Source organism: Nyctereutes procyonoides, unplaced genomic scaffold (assembly GCF_905146905.1).
Source record: "Nyctereutes procyonoides isolate TBG_1078 unplaced genomic scaffold, NYPRO_anot_genome, whole genome shotgun sequence".
In the NCBI taxonomy this organism is placed as follows: Eukaryota; Metazoa; Chordata; class Mammalia; order Carnivora; family Canidae; genus Nyctereutes; species Nyctereutes procyonoides.
This window is the reverse complement of record NW_026575131.1, coordinates 6,057,099-6,071,559: the sequence shown is the minus strand read 5'-3', so window position 1 is coordinate 6,071,559 and position 14,461 is coordinate 6,057,099. Positions and strand designations below refer to the sequence as shown.

The following is a 14,461-nucleotide window of genomic DNA, read 5'->3' as shown; positions in this document are numbered from 1 at the left end:
CACATAGTGAGAACAGTAACATGGTTGTATATGCTGGCATTTATTGGACATATCCCATGTACAAGGTCCTGTACTAATAACAGGATTATCTCCTAAAGTCCTCATCTCACCCCTAAAGGTGGGTCCTGTTAGTTGACAGGTGAGGAAATGCAGCCCGAGAGGTTATGTAACTTGCACAAGGGCAGTACTTGGACCAAAGCCAACTGACCCAAAACTGTTTTTGCTGTGAGTTTCCAATGATAAATAGGCATTAATCAGTAGGTGACAGAGAAAGGTGTTCACCATGCAAGTGGAGGAGGTATGTTCAGGGGCATAGAAACAGAAGAAACAGGCGTATTCAGATGGTACACCGTTCTGTAATCTGGTGGCCCTGAAGTGGGTCGTCTTTTCACCAGTCTCACTGCTGCTTCTAATCATAGCCACCACCTTTTCCTCCTGCCACTCTCTGCCTTATGTTTCCTGACTTTTACTTTTCACTTTTCTCTTCCTGCTGCTTCTCCAGCAGTGTCTGTGGTTAATCGCAGCAGGACTTGGCCTTTTAAGGCATTGCCAGCCAATGAGAAGACACCTGCTCTGTGACTCATATGCCATATGTCTGTCATTTGTGTATCTGGCTGTTTTCATTATGAGTCCTGCTCAGAGGCTTTCTTCACATGCTTTTGCAGCCATGATTTGAGCTTCCATAAAATGAACATCTGGCCTCTTGCAGAAGAGCAAAAAGAGATGGTGATGCTAAGTGATTTAGCTCAGAATCTCACAGAAAAGCCAACCCCAGAACCCAGATCTGGTGCAGCACTCATCCCCACAAGGCTGCCCCCGCTCTCGAAGAGCAGTTAATTAAAGTGTACATTTCCATTCATTAAAAATGTTATTTGTATTCTTTAATATGTATAAGTCAAAATGATCTTTTAAGTCTCCACCTAAAAAGCCCATAATCATATAAGTGACAAATATTTATCGAGTACTTTCTATGTGCTGAGCATTGTCCACGTCTTGTCTCCTTTAATCCTTATAACAACTCCATGAAGTTAGTATGGTTACTCCTGGTTTACAGATGAGGAACTGAGCCTTAACAAGGGTTGTGTAGCTAATACAATAACCTGGTGAAATGAGAGTTTGAACTCCTATCTGCCTTGACTGCCCTGTTGCAGAGTAAAGCAGTAGCCTGTGTGGGCTCTTTCTCTCTCTCAGATCTTTTGCTTAAAGGGATAATTGTTGAACCTTTCATTCAGTGGTTCTTTCACATATTTTGAGTCAAGGAATTTTTTTTTAAAGGTTTTATTTATTCATGAAAGACACAGAGAGAGAGGCAGAGACACAGGCAGAGGGAGAAGCAGGCTCTATGCAGGGAGCCCGATACGGTACTCAATCCTGGGACTCCAGGATCATGCCCTGGGCTGAAGGCAGGCGCCAAACCGCTGAGCCACCCAGGCATCCCGAGTCAAGGAATTTGATGAAAGTTGTGGATCCCTTCTCTGGAAAGGTATATATTGACATAAAAATTTGTGTTCAAATAAAGGAGATTCATAGATCCATGAAGCCTAGAAAACCAGTGCTGTAGGTGGTATGAAGAGCAAAGATTGTTTTTCAATCTCTCAAATAAAAGTTCTTTTTTTCTTTTTAAGATTTTATTTATTCATGAGAGACACAGAGAGGCAGAGACATAGGCAGAGGGAGAAGCAGGCTCCTTGCGGGGAACCTGATGCGGGACTTGATCCTAGGACCCCAGGATCACAACCTGAACCAAAGGCAGATGCTCAACCCCTGAGCCACCCAGTCACCCTCAAATGAAAGTTCTTTTAAATGTATGCAACAGTGGCCATACTTTTCATACAGGCAAGGAGACACCCTGCCATTCTGAGCAGCTCCATTTTTTATTGTGATTATTGAGGTAATAACCCCTTCGTGCAGTAATAATCTTAATGTACTCATCTTATGGTTGGGGGAAAGCACAAAGAAGTTAAATCATTGGCTTTGTCACATCACAAGTGACAGAGTCAGGCTGAACCTGAAATGTGCAATACACATTCATGCATAGTCAGGTGTGAGAGTAGCCTTGCTAGGTTTTACTCTTTAAATCTAAGATACAATTCCAAATATATAGGAAGGTGTGCTCATCCTTATGTAGGATAGACAGGGTGTGGCCAGCTTGGAGATTCTTCTGAGGAATCAGGGTTAAGCAACCACAAATCTTAAATATAGCAGAGGCCAGCCGCCTCATTCAATTGCATGTGAGATGTTGCAGTTTATAAACTATGACATATTCAGTCACCCACATACAAAGCAAAATACTCAAGATGAGGAGTAAAATTATCTGTCTTCCTACAAACCATGCTGTCAAAGCTAACAGCTGTAGGTAGAGGCAAAAAGTGCTTGAGTTTCACATTGCCTTTAGCTCTTGCACTGAAGAGATTTCCAGTATGGTAGCCTGACACTGCGTGGAGTCGCGTTCCAGTGGCATTATCACATGGTGACATCTATTGTCTTGTGACTTTTTGTAACTTGAGAAGTCATGCCTTTGTATTTGAACAGCAAAGCAAATATTCCTCATCAAACTATATTTTGAAAATTATTATGAGAAAAGGCCCTTTCTGCTCGGATGCTTGGCAATATTATAGCACATAATCATTTCTTGCCATATGCAGTGGAGACCTTAGTAGTTACTGTGAAAAATATTGACTGCAATTCTCATTTTTCATTCCAATACTGAACAAAGGCTCTTTATGTTATGAATGGGATATTTTTCTGAAAATGTGATATCCAAAATTGAGAATACTGTAAAAGAAGTCCTGACAAAGGATGGCCATATTATCTTTGTGTTTACCTAAATCATTTGGCCCACCTGTTTTAAATTATATAAATATTTGTACTTTGTCAAACCAGGGTCAAAGTTTTGTTTTGTTTTTTTTCAAATTAAGGTTAAGTGAAGCTCTAATAACAAACACAAAAGTAACAAACATGCTTATTGTAGAACAGTCAGAAAACACAAAAAAGTATAACAAAAACATATACATATAGCCCACTACTGAGAAAAACTGCTATAAACATTTTGGCATACTACCTACCCATCTTTTCTGCAAGCTCTGTTTTCTTTTGAATATTAAAAGTCAAGTGTTGCTGACAGTATTTTCATTTTGCAGGTATCAGCATAGTGTAGAATGGGCCACAAAGCTCATGCAAAGACAGGGGCAGGATGAGAGTACAGTGCGTAAAATCCTCCAGGATTACACAAAACCACTTGAGCATTCTGGTATAAAAAGGAATGAAGAAGGTCAGCGGCATGACGAACTGAACTCTGGAACAGTTTCCATAATGGAAGGTACCACAGATAGAGAGGAACTTTCCATGATGAATGGGGACTCGGGTAAGTCTGTTGGCATGGAGGGTCCCAGCAAGCCATCAGACTGCCAGCAGCAGGGCTCTGGGCCTGACCCACTCACTCCAGATGGCCTGGATGAATCTGTGGTAGAGGGTGCCACACTGCAACACTGCCCTCTGCCTCAAATTCACTGTGGCAAAGATGATGGTCTCCTCCCCACACCTGGGGACACTCAGCCTGGGGACGGGAGCCAGCAAGCAGATCCCTGTGCCAGAAAGAGAGGGCCTGGTGATGAGTACGTGCTGGTGGAGGAAGATGTGTATGATGTGAGCGAGCAGGAATGTGCCCCAAATGAAGAAGTAAGTATAGCCAACCCTTGAACAACATGAGTTCAAACTGAATGGGTCCACTTATACATGGATTTGTCTTTTTTTTTTTTTTAACAAATAGTACAATACTATTTGTAACACTAGTAAATGTGTTTTCTCTGCCGTATGATTTTCTTAGTATTTTTTCTCTAGCTTTATTATAAGAATATGGCATTTAATACTTATATAAAATATGTGATAATTAGCTGTTTCTATTATTGGTAAGGCTTCTGGTCAACAGTAGGCTTATTAGTAAAGTTTTGGGGGAGTCAAAAGTTATACACAGATTTTCTGTGGTGCCCCTGATCCTCGCATCGTTCAAGGATAAACTGAAGAAAATTAGTCGCTTCCTCCAGAGCCATCTGTTTCTGGCCCCTAGCAGATGTGACCTAACCAGGATGTTCCTTACTCAGAACTGGTAACAGGCTCATATTAAGTGCCCAGGGTATGTGAGAGGTGGTGAGACCCTCAGAGGGAACCAGTGGATGCTGGCTCCCAGCTCCATAGTTGTGAGGTCTATTTCTACTAAAACCTCTAAGTTTGTGAATAACTTAACTTTTAAAAAATGTGTAAATTAAAGCAGGTACAATGGTATTCTTTCCCGCAGCATCTGGGTGATTCAGTCACTTAAGCATCCGCCTTTGCCTCAGGTCACGATCTCAGGGTCCTGGGATTGAGCCTCACAATCAGGTTCCCTGGTTATGCATACATGTGTGTGCCCCCCCCTTCTCTCAAATAAATAAAATATTTAAGAAATAATATTCTTTCCCTTGGGTGGGAGAAAAAGAAGTGCTGTGGTAATTGCACATAGTCTTAAATAGAGCTGTAGTGGGAAGGTCTCCAATATGAAAGTCAGCACGGGAACACAGGCAGGATCAGGAGCCACTCCACTGAGGGATGTTCAGTCAGAGACAGTTGCCCTAGAATTATCTGCAATAGCTAAAAATGAGAAAATCTAATGGTCAAGTAGTATGTGAAACATGAGTTTGAAGAAATAATGTCTAGCCTTTAGATTGGGGTTTATGAAGCCCTAATGAAGAACCTAGGCCCACACTTGTTAGATGCAAGAGGGTGAAAAGAAGTATATAAATTCCACCAACAAAAGGATCACAACTGTGGGGAAAAATTCATGGGGAACAGAAAGTAAATAAAATGTTGATAGTAGAAACTAAAACTTGTTTCCACATAATTATAAAAAAAATATGTTTTTAACAGTATTAATCCAATAAATGTGAATCTGGGAAATTTATAAGAAAAATGTGTGTTTTAAAATGCAGTCTGTTCTGTGTAATGTGTAGCGCTTCCATTGGTTCTGTATGTGTTTTATTTCTTTGCAGTTGGCACCCAAAAAGAGATTAGTATGCAGAAGAAATCCATATAGGATCTTGGAGTATTTGCAACTCAGCCTAGAAGAGGTATGTTTCCTGCATGTTACCTTCTCAGCCTGTGATCTCAGGGCCCAGGCAACCTCTAAGGCGGTCCAGTTGTAAATGAGTTCTCTATGTATTTCAGTAAGTGAGTATTTAGTAACTGAACATTACAAATTGGTATTGAAATGACCATAGGCAACTTCCAAAGCAGGCCTGCCTAAATTACACTTCTTAGCCTTCATTTCATCAAGCCTAAGATTTTAGGGGGAGCCTTCCTGTATCATGGTTTATATACCATACCACTCACCCATTTAAAGTATATAGTTCATGGTTTTTAGTATATTCATGGATGTCACCAGCTTTTCTTTTCTTTTTTTTTCTTTTTTTTTTAATATTTTATCTATTTATTCATGAGACACACACACACAGAGAGGCAGAGACACAGGCAGAGGGAGAAGCAGGCTTCATGCAGGAAGCCTGACGTGGGACTCGATCCCAGGTCTCCAGGATCAGGCCTGGGCTGAAGGTGGCGCTAAACCACTGAGCCACCAGGGCTCCCTGTCACCAGCTTTTAAAGCTATGATGATGCTTCAAGTCATGTCATGACTGCTAATTACATAAGTGGATTCCAGATATTTCCTTCTGCCAAATTACTCATACATGTTCTCTCAGTGCAACAGCAGCATTCCCAAAAGTTGGCTAAAAGCGACTTTCTAAAACTGCATCATAAATTTTCCCTCTGATTTAGAGTTCTTCTGTCCCGTGTTCATGTGTTAGCCCCTCCTCCTTTGCTTATGTTTATATGATCCACAGAAATGTCCTTTCTGCCCTTGAGAATCGCACGCCTTCCTCATGCTCCTTCTCCAGAGGTGCTCCTGCCTGTCATGGGTAGCTCCTGCAGTGTTTAGCACCATTCCCAGTGTACATGTGGGTCCCAGGAAGTGCTTGTTGACTGCATCCACATTGGCAATATTTTGGACGTGTCCACAGAAAAGTAGTGTCTCTGGATTTCCTTGCCTATACCTCCTTCCTTGCCATGAGGCCACATGTACAAAGAACAGACTGTTGAACTAGGAAAGGATGTCTGGAATTATTTACTTTACCTCATTTTACAAATGAGACAGCTGAATCTGTCATCAAATATAGTAGCCGGTAGCCACATGTGACTATTTAATTTAAAATACAATTGAGCAAAATTCAAAATTCTGTTTCTCAGTTGTAGCAGCTGCATTTCAAACTCAGCAGCCGCATATGAACAGTGGTGGCTGTACTGGACAGCACAGGTATAGAGCACTGACATCACAGGAAGTTATGCTGGACAGCACGGTAGATACCCATTCTCTAGGTGCTTGGGCTCTCCAACCCTTGATTTCTTCTCTGTAAATGAGAGTTATGTCATACCTTGCTCAAAGATGTTCTGGGAACTTATGTGTAATGGGCTCAGCACAGTGCCTGATGTATAGTAAATGTTCAATAAGTGTTAGTGCCTGCTCTTCTTGTCATTATCATCATTATTAAATTTCTTGTAAAAGCTATTTAGTAGCCAATGGGAACCTTTTCTTTTGCAATCAGTATTTACACCAGTGTTCCCTGGGTACTTACTATGTGCCTGGCACTGGGCTAGGTACTAACGATACCGAAATAAACATAATATGGCTCCGGTCCTAAAGATAGCCCAGAAATAATTACATACAATGCAGTCTGTGGATTGTGCCAGTATTCTCCTCTAGTATCCTTGTACCCAATGCCTGACATCTATCAGGTGCTTAACAAATAATATTTATTAAATGGATGCATACAAGATGTGGGATTTGCACAGAAACTGTTGGGGTGGGTGGTCCAAAGGGATGCAAGCTAACAGAAAAGACTACAGAGTCGGTGATATCTGTGAATGGTCAAAGATAAATAGGAGATAGCCAGTTGGCTATCCCTGGGCAGCATAGGATCTTTCATGTAGGTCGGTCCTGGATGGCAACACAGGAGGACTAGATCATGGAAGGCATGTCTACTGGTATCTACCAGGGGTCTGACCTGGTCATGGAGGCACTGCGGCACTGCAGGAAGCTGTGTCAGGGAAGGGCAGGTGCCGGAGCTACACCAGTAGGAGGGCAGGCTAGAGGGCTGACGCCAGGAGGAGCTGGCCATTGTCTCAACTCTGGGAGGCAGCAGCCATGGGCAGAGAGCTAGCATTGGGTGTCAGCCTTACTGTTACAGTAGGTGACCAGTTGTGTTCCATGTGATGCTTTTTACCAACAAGAAAAGGTGCTGCTATCTGCTGCTCTCTCCCAAACACTCCCTGAAGAAAGACAAGAGTAATGGGAGGTAGGTGAGATTGCTCTGCATTCTTGGAAGCTGCTTGTTCTTGAGGTTATTCCAGAGAGGTGTTGCAGTTTTCAGGGAGTGTGTGATTAAACCTACCTCTGCCTCTCAGGTCTGTTTTGGCAGATGTCCTCTCAATCACCCATGTTTGGTGTACCAGTTGTACAGTTTAGTGTTTTTCCATAAATGTCCATCAGGAACATGGACGGCCCTTCTGTGGTGATTCAGAGCAGTTCTCTCGGGTGCTTGGGAATGATAATAACCACAGTTGACTTAGAGATCTGTTACCGAGAACTGTTTTTCCATTATAATGCTTTGGGACGAAACTAGATTTAGTGACATGACATTAAAACCATCATTAAACTCTTCCCTCTTTTTTGCTTTGATATTAAAACTTACTAATGAGATCTCAAGGGACATAATCACCCACCTTCCCAGACTTCCCCAGTCTTCTGATGATTTAATTCTAAATACAGCCAACTCAGTTAAGATCCATTCCATCTGTAATAAAGAGCAGTTTGTGTGCATTCATAAAAGGCATTTATTTTAGGCCAATATATATTAATGAGGCATTGGTTTCATCAGTTTTTAGAGAAGCATTTATTTACTGATAATGGAAAGTTTCTAAAGAACTTAAATTCTAACAGACAACAGGAAGGAGTCTTTTGTTTGGCAAGGAGAGGATTGAACTTTTCCAGGCTATAATATCTAAATGATTTTTTAAAAAGGAGGGAAAACTAAAATGAATGGAGCAGTTAGGTGCTTCACATAGCCTTTAAATTTTTTATGAGATTTAATCCCATTAAATCTTTAATAAGGCATTTTCATCCTCATTTTGTAGATGAGGTAGGAGAGCTTAAGTGACACTTCTACGGGCCTGTTAGTGAAGATTTCAGCCCAGCTCTACCACATCCCAGAATTCTCACTGTCGCACCATTCTGAACCAAGAAGTGACAGCTGGGAAAGCCGACAGGGGAATCACTTGGCTCCTTGAGGACCCAAGTTTTCCTCCTCCGTGGCACCTTCTGGCCACTGTGTGCATCCAAGAAACAATGATACTCTGCATTAATAAGTAGTGTGCCACAGGAAGACAAAAGCAAAATAAGATTGTAGGGCACCTGGGAAAGCGGTTACCAGTAGCTAAAAGGGACCATGGGGGCATACAGCATCCACGTGAGGAGAAAGGAGCTGGAGAGCCAGACCGGCAGAAACCTGCTCTCAGTGACTCTGGCAGTTTCCTAAACTCAGGGTTGATTCGGCACAAGCACTGAGCAATCACCATGTGCTGGATCCCCTCCCAGGCCAGCAAAACTGCAGGCAGAGTGTCTGCTCTCACAGAGTTTACATTTGAGTTGGAGAGACACATGTAAGAAAGATCTTTTCAGACAAAACTGTTCTAAAGAAGATGATTGGGTTGGGGGTTGCTTTAAGAGGGTAGAAGGGAAGACCTTGCCAGATACGGGCATAGCCATTACAAGGGTGAAGGCAGATGAATGAGCTTCGTGTGTTCAGGAGCAGACATGGAGCCAACATGGCCAGCAAGAGTGGTGGTCAGATCTCACGGAGTGGGAGGTGGTAGGAAGCAAAGTGTAGTAAAGCCTTTTGGAGGGTTTTAGTCATGGGAGCCACATGACCTTCACATGTGAAAAAGATGGCTCTGGCTGCTCTGGAGAATGCATGGAGCAGAAAAGCTTTCGAGAAGTCCAGGCAGGGAGTGGTGGCTGGGACCCAGAGAAGCGGGACCTTCAGGTGACCACCTGTATCTTCAGAGAAACTCTAGGATTAGATCTGAGTGAAACTGAAATTGTAGTTCTTTTTTTTTTTTTTTAATTTTTATTTATTTATTTATGATAGTCACAGAGAGAGAGAGAGAGGCAGAGACACAGGCAGAGGGAGAAGCAGGCTCCATGCACCGGGAGCCCGATGTGGGATTCGATCCCAGGTCTCCAGGATCGCGCCCTGGGCCAAAGGCAGGCGCCAAACCGCTGCGCCACCCAGGGATCCCCTGAAATTGTAGTTCTTGAACCACTTTACTCTCTTAAGAATGATTAAAGACCCCAAGGAAATCTTTATGTGGAGTATATCTGTCACTGTTTACCAAATTGTAAATTAAAACAAAATTTTAAATATTTGTTCGTTAATTCATTTTAAGATAATGACGTGAATTCCATTATACCTTAACATAAATAAAATTTTATGAAAACTAACTATATTCTTTCAAAACAGAATAAATTCAGTGAGAAGAATGGCACTGTTTTTCATTTCTACCAGTCACTTTAAGGTCTGGCTTTATAGAAGTCAGCTTGCTGCCCACATCTACTTCTGTATTCATTCTGTTGTGATACCACATGTCTTCAAACCTCGAGAGAATGAGCAGGAACAAGGCAAATAATGTGTTATTATCACAAAGTAGTTTTAACCTGGAGATCTTCTGAAAGAGTGTTGGGAACTCCAGGATCCCGACCTTTCTTTGAGAACTGCTCCTGTGAAGAGAAGTGCCATCAGCTAGCCAGGAGAAAGTGACAGTGGGTGGATTCAGGCAATTCCTGGGGATCATGAGAATGTTTCCTTAGTGAACCTTGTCGCTGCTTGAAACCACCTACAGCTCCATAGCCTGTGCTCTCTTAAATCCTCTTGTTGTTTGTTCCTATGTGTGCTGGGGCAGTGAGGAAGCAAGCTAAGTAAACAGTGCAAGCTAAGCACTGTTTGTCAGTACCGTGCTGTTGAACAGAAACGTGCAAGTGCAGAACAGGGGACTACATCTCTGTCACCTCATCTGTGCCAGGCGGCAGGAGCAGCAGAATGTTTTTCATTTGGTTATAATCTTTTGTCCTATTTATAAAGTAAGTACTCCAGTTTTACTAATAGCCATGGTTTAGCCACTGGCACACCAATCTCGCATAAGTCTAGTCAGGTGTAAACAACCCTGTCCCCCTCTACAAGTAGAATGAAGAACAGGGTCTGTTTAGTGGTATCAATGTTTAGCATTGTCTGTCTTTTATCAGACAGCAGTTGGGGCACCTGGCTTGCTCAGTTGGTAGAGTATGTGACTCTTGATCTCAGGGTCAGGAATTCGAACCTCACAGTGGGTGTAGAGATTACTAAATAAATAAACTTTTTGGAGGGAAAAGCTATTTTTATTTTCATTTTACTCAACTATAGCTGACTTTCCTTGCTTTTCCTCCTGCTTCCACCATGCAAGTAAAACACATTACTGTGTGGTGAAGTTCATGGGAAGATAGGGATTACTTAATAGGAAGTCACTTTACAGCAAGGGTGACTGAGAAACTCCTGTTTTACAAGCCATATCTGCAAGGCCTACTTTTTTGCAGATTTCTGTATATTTCTTTCTGTAAGTTTTTTTTCTCAGTTTAATAGATTATTTAATTTTACAGAGGAAAATCTAATGAGGTAAGCTTTCTATTACAGCTGTTTAATCATTTTTCAGTTTAGGCAGATGGTTTTTAAGGAGGAAAATACATGGAAAATATCGTACAAATGCTTTGTTTTTTACTGATTTTTAACCAATTTGTGACTTTCATATTTTCTTAGATTTTTTCTAATCCTTGAAATTTGCATGAACCATTTACATTAAAAATATGTGACCATTTTGAAGATGATTTAATTTGTACTTAAGGCAAAAAGAAATCAATATGTAAAATAACTTCTCAAGAACGTGAGACAGTTTCTAATGCACATTTCTGCTTGCTCTGTTTTTAGGCCTTTTTCCTGGTCTATGCTCTAGGATGTCTGAGTATTTATTATGAGAAGGTAAGATGTTATATTTAGATATAATCCACTTAAAAGTTTCCTGGTATTAAAAGCAGGTTGTAGTAATTTTCCTATTACTGTAATACAGATGCACCTACTTTCACTGAATAAAACTGAATTGAATTTTTTCTCTGGGTTTAGGCTTTGGGTAAGATCCCAAAATTTAGGCCTTTTTTTGGTAAAATCTTTATTTATTTGTTTTTTTATTTGTTTATTTATTTATGAGAGCGAGCATGCACGAGTGGGGGAAGGGGAAAAGGAAAGGCAGAGAGAATCCAAGCAGACTCCTTTCTGAGTGCAGAGCCTGATGCAGGGCTCAATCTCATGACCCTGAGATTGTGACCTGAGCCAAAATCAAGTCATGACACTTAAACAACTAAGCCACCCAGGTGCCCCCTAATTGGGATCATTAAGGCAGAAGCCAGCTTTGACTCTTTCAGATTGAATTTCATTCCCGGAGACTAGGAGAAGAGTAGTATCTTAGAGAATGATCAGGAAATCTGTGTTAGGACAGTACTAAAAATTAAAACTGCCATGTTCAGCACCTACTTTGGTAAAGGTTGTGATTGGGTACCTTACAAGCAATACTTCTAAACCTTAACTCTGCCTGGTAAGAATTTTACAGTTAAGGTAACTGAGGCTCAGGGGAAGTAAGTAACTCACCCGAGGTCACACAGCTAGTCTGGTGTCAGGGTATCTCCAAAGCCTGTGATTCTGTACTGTAGCCTGCTGCCCTTAGAACAAAGTCCCACAAGAAGCCAATATCATTGGTTACCTTCTCGTAGAGGCATCAAGGGAGCTGGGCACACAAGTGGAAGGGGAAACTTCACTGTACATTTTTATGCTTTGTGAACTTGGATCATGTGAATATAATACCTATTCAAAATAACTGAAATGAAATTAAAAAGAAAAAGTTAAGCAGAACAATAAATAGAACAGAGAAAGGATATTTTGTTCTGTTCTTGTGAGTACATAATTTTATCATTCATCAAATTCTAATTATATAAATTATTTTCATGAGTATTCCATTGGTTTGAAAATAGCTGTCGGCTGATGGATGACTCATTTTCCCAGATGATAGCCATTCTTAGCTCACCTTGTCTCTTCTCTTAGGCCTTAGCTGAAATTCATCAGAATATTTCACTGCCACCTAGACTCCTGAGCCTCTGAAACATGATGGGCTCTCCAAAGTGGAAGTTTGGCCTTTCCCACAAGACTGTTGCTTATTACAGGGGCGGAGAGTGTTACCTTAGTTTGGGATTTAAAGGCGACATATGTATGGAGTTTCTATTTTAGGAACAACCAAAAAAAAAGAAGAAAGAAACAAACAAACCTCTAGCTCATATTTATGGATTAAAATCTTGGGCTGCGACAAACTGAGCAAGTCTCATTGACTGAGCCCTAACCCAACCAGAGAATCGAATCGAATGTTCTCTGAACCAGGCCACTGTCAATCTCTTCACTTCCTCCATTAGAAACATATGGAGTTGGACTATTCATTTGTGCCATGAGATAAATTTTCCAGTTTCAAAGACTAAAATGGGGCTTTTTTTTTTTTTAAGCTTTTACAAAATTATGTTTTGGTTTTTCTGAATGTGACCTGCCATACAGTAGCTACTCTCTTGGGTCTGTGAAATGTTTGAAACGCACTGCCCTCTGACTTTGGTGGACTTGTCACACTTGAGCACCCTGGCATGCACTCGTTTCTCTGCCTCACCCCACGGCTTCCAGTTCCCTCCACCACCCCCTTCCACTTGGCTACTTCCTCCTCATCTCAGATGTTACTGTTGCAGGGCAGCCTTGTCCAGAGCCATGCTGTCTGATAGATAAGCCTCAGGAACCATGGGTATCATTTTAAATTTTCTGGTAGCTACATGAAAGGGGTTAAAAGAAAAAGTCATATTATTTACATAGTTTATTTATTTCAACGTATCATTCCTGTTTTCCTGCCAAGTCTTTGAAATTCAGTGTGTATTTTCCACCTGAAGCACATCTCCCTTCTGGCCCGTGTCTGATGCTGCCACACCGGACAGCACAGGTTTAGATCCTCTGTTAAGTCCCTCTGTCATAGTGCTGTGTATGTTTACTGCTTCGGCTCCACACTTAGTATGGATGTCAGGTCACTGGCTGAATGATGAGCGAATGCATACATAATAATGCCTTTTTTTCCTTTCACTAACATTAGGAGCCCTTAACAATCATGAAGCTCTGGAAAGCTTTCACTGTAGTTCAGCCCACATTCAGGACTACATACATGGCATACCATTACTTCCGAAGCAAGGGCTGGGTGCCCAAAGTGGGACTTAAGTATGGGACAGATTTACGTAAGTAGTTCTTGACACGGTAGGTGTGAGAACCAGCATCTGCAACAGATCCCAGGGTGAAAACTTGAATTGGTAATATGTGCTGTTGCTGATTTTTTTCTAAGATGTCTTCCTTTTGGCTTAAATAAAAATATTTGGGTTGGGCTAGAGGGTTTGTCCAGGAAGAGTGAAAAGGAAATCTGAGGAGAAAGCCCAGAGACAGAAGCCTATAGCTCTACATATTAAGGTTTTTCCTCTCATCTGCTCTGTAATCTGAGAAGAGTTTTATGGCCCCCACCCCCCTCCTCTCATTAGCCATGTTATCATGTGATACAAGGCAGTCCCTTACTTGCTAGGACTCAATTGTCTCATCTGAAAATGAGAATAATCCTATAATAATATGATAATCACTGCTATCCTTTGTTGAGCACTTACTATGTGTCAAGCATTTTAAAATTCATTATATCATTTAATCCCTAAAGCAGTCCTGTGCAAAGGATACTCTTTATTATTCCTAGTTTTCTGATGGGAAGATTGCAGTTTTTGGAGAATGGGTCATTTTCCCCTAATAGTTTCCAGGGCCAGCAACTTAAGAGAGCTGAGATTTGAATTCTGGAAACTCTTGGAAACTGCCTATTCTTATAGTAAAGAGAGAATTCTGGACCAGACGAGCACTTCATTCAACAGATAATTACTGAGAGTCTTCTGCAGGCCAGGTCTTCTTAGGTGCCAGTAATACAGAGGTGAATGAGACAAATACAAAGCTGCCTCGGTGCAGCTGCTTACATTCTGGCTGGGAAGATGAGTAAGCAAACAAGTAAATACATAATGTAATTTCAGGGACTATTAAATACTGAGAAAAATAAAACAGGAAAGGGATAGAGAGTGAAGAAAGTTAGGAAAAGACTTTGAAAAGATGTGACCACAAGCAAAAATGTGACCACAGTGAGGGAACAGGTCACTTGAGAATCTGGGGAAGACCAGGGTAGGCACAAAGTGAACAGTAAGTGC

General features: G+C 41.4%; 1 protein-coding gene across 8 annotated transcripts in view; it reads left to right on the top strand.

The window, feature by feature from the left end:
* TSEN2 (tRNA splicing endonuclease subunit 2) overlaps positions 1 to 14,461 on the top strand; it is a 58,488-nt gene that overhangs the window by 16,248 nt on the left and 27,779 nt on the right. For all 8 annotated transcript variants that reach the window (XR_008666852.1, XR_008666853.1, XR_008666854.1 and 5 more), the window contains exons 5-8: positions 3,141 to 3,678; positions 5,025 to 5,102; positions 11,097 to 11,147; positions 13,333 to 13,471. Coding sequence is in view for 4 of the 8 variants with exons in the window: in XM_055343425.1 (XP_055199400.1) it covers positions 3,141 to 3,678; positions 5,025 to 5,102; positions 11,097 to 11,147; positions 13,333 to 13,471 (806 nt within the window). In the remaining 4 variants the exon portion in view is untranslated. The remainder of the gene's footprint in view (positions 1 to 3,140; positions 3,679 to 5,024; positions 5,103 to 11,096; positions 11,148 to 13,332; positions 13,472 to 14,461) is intronic.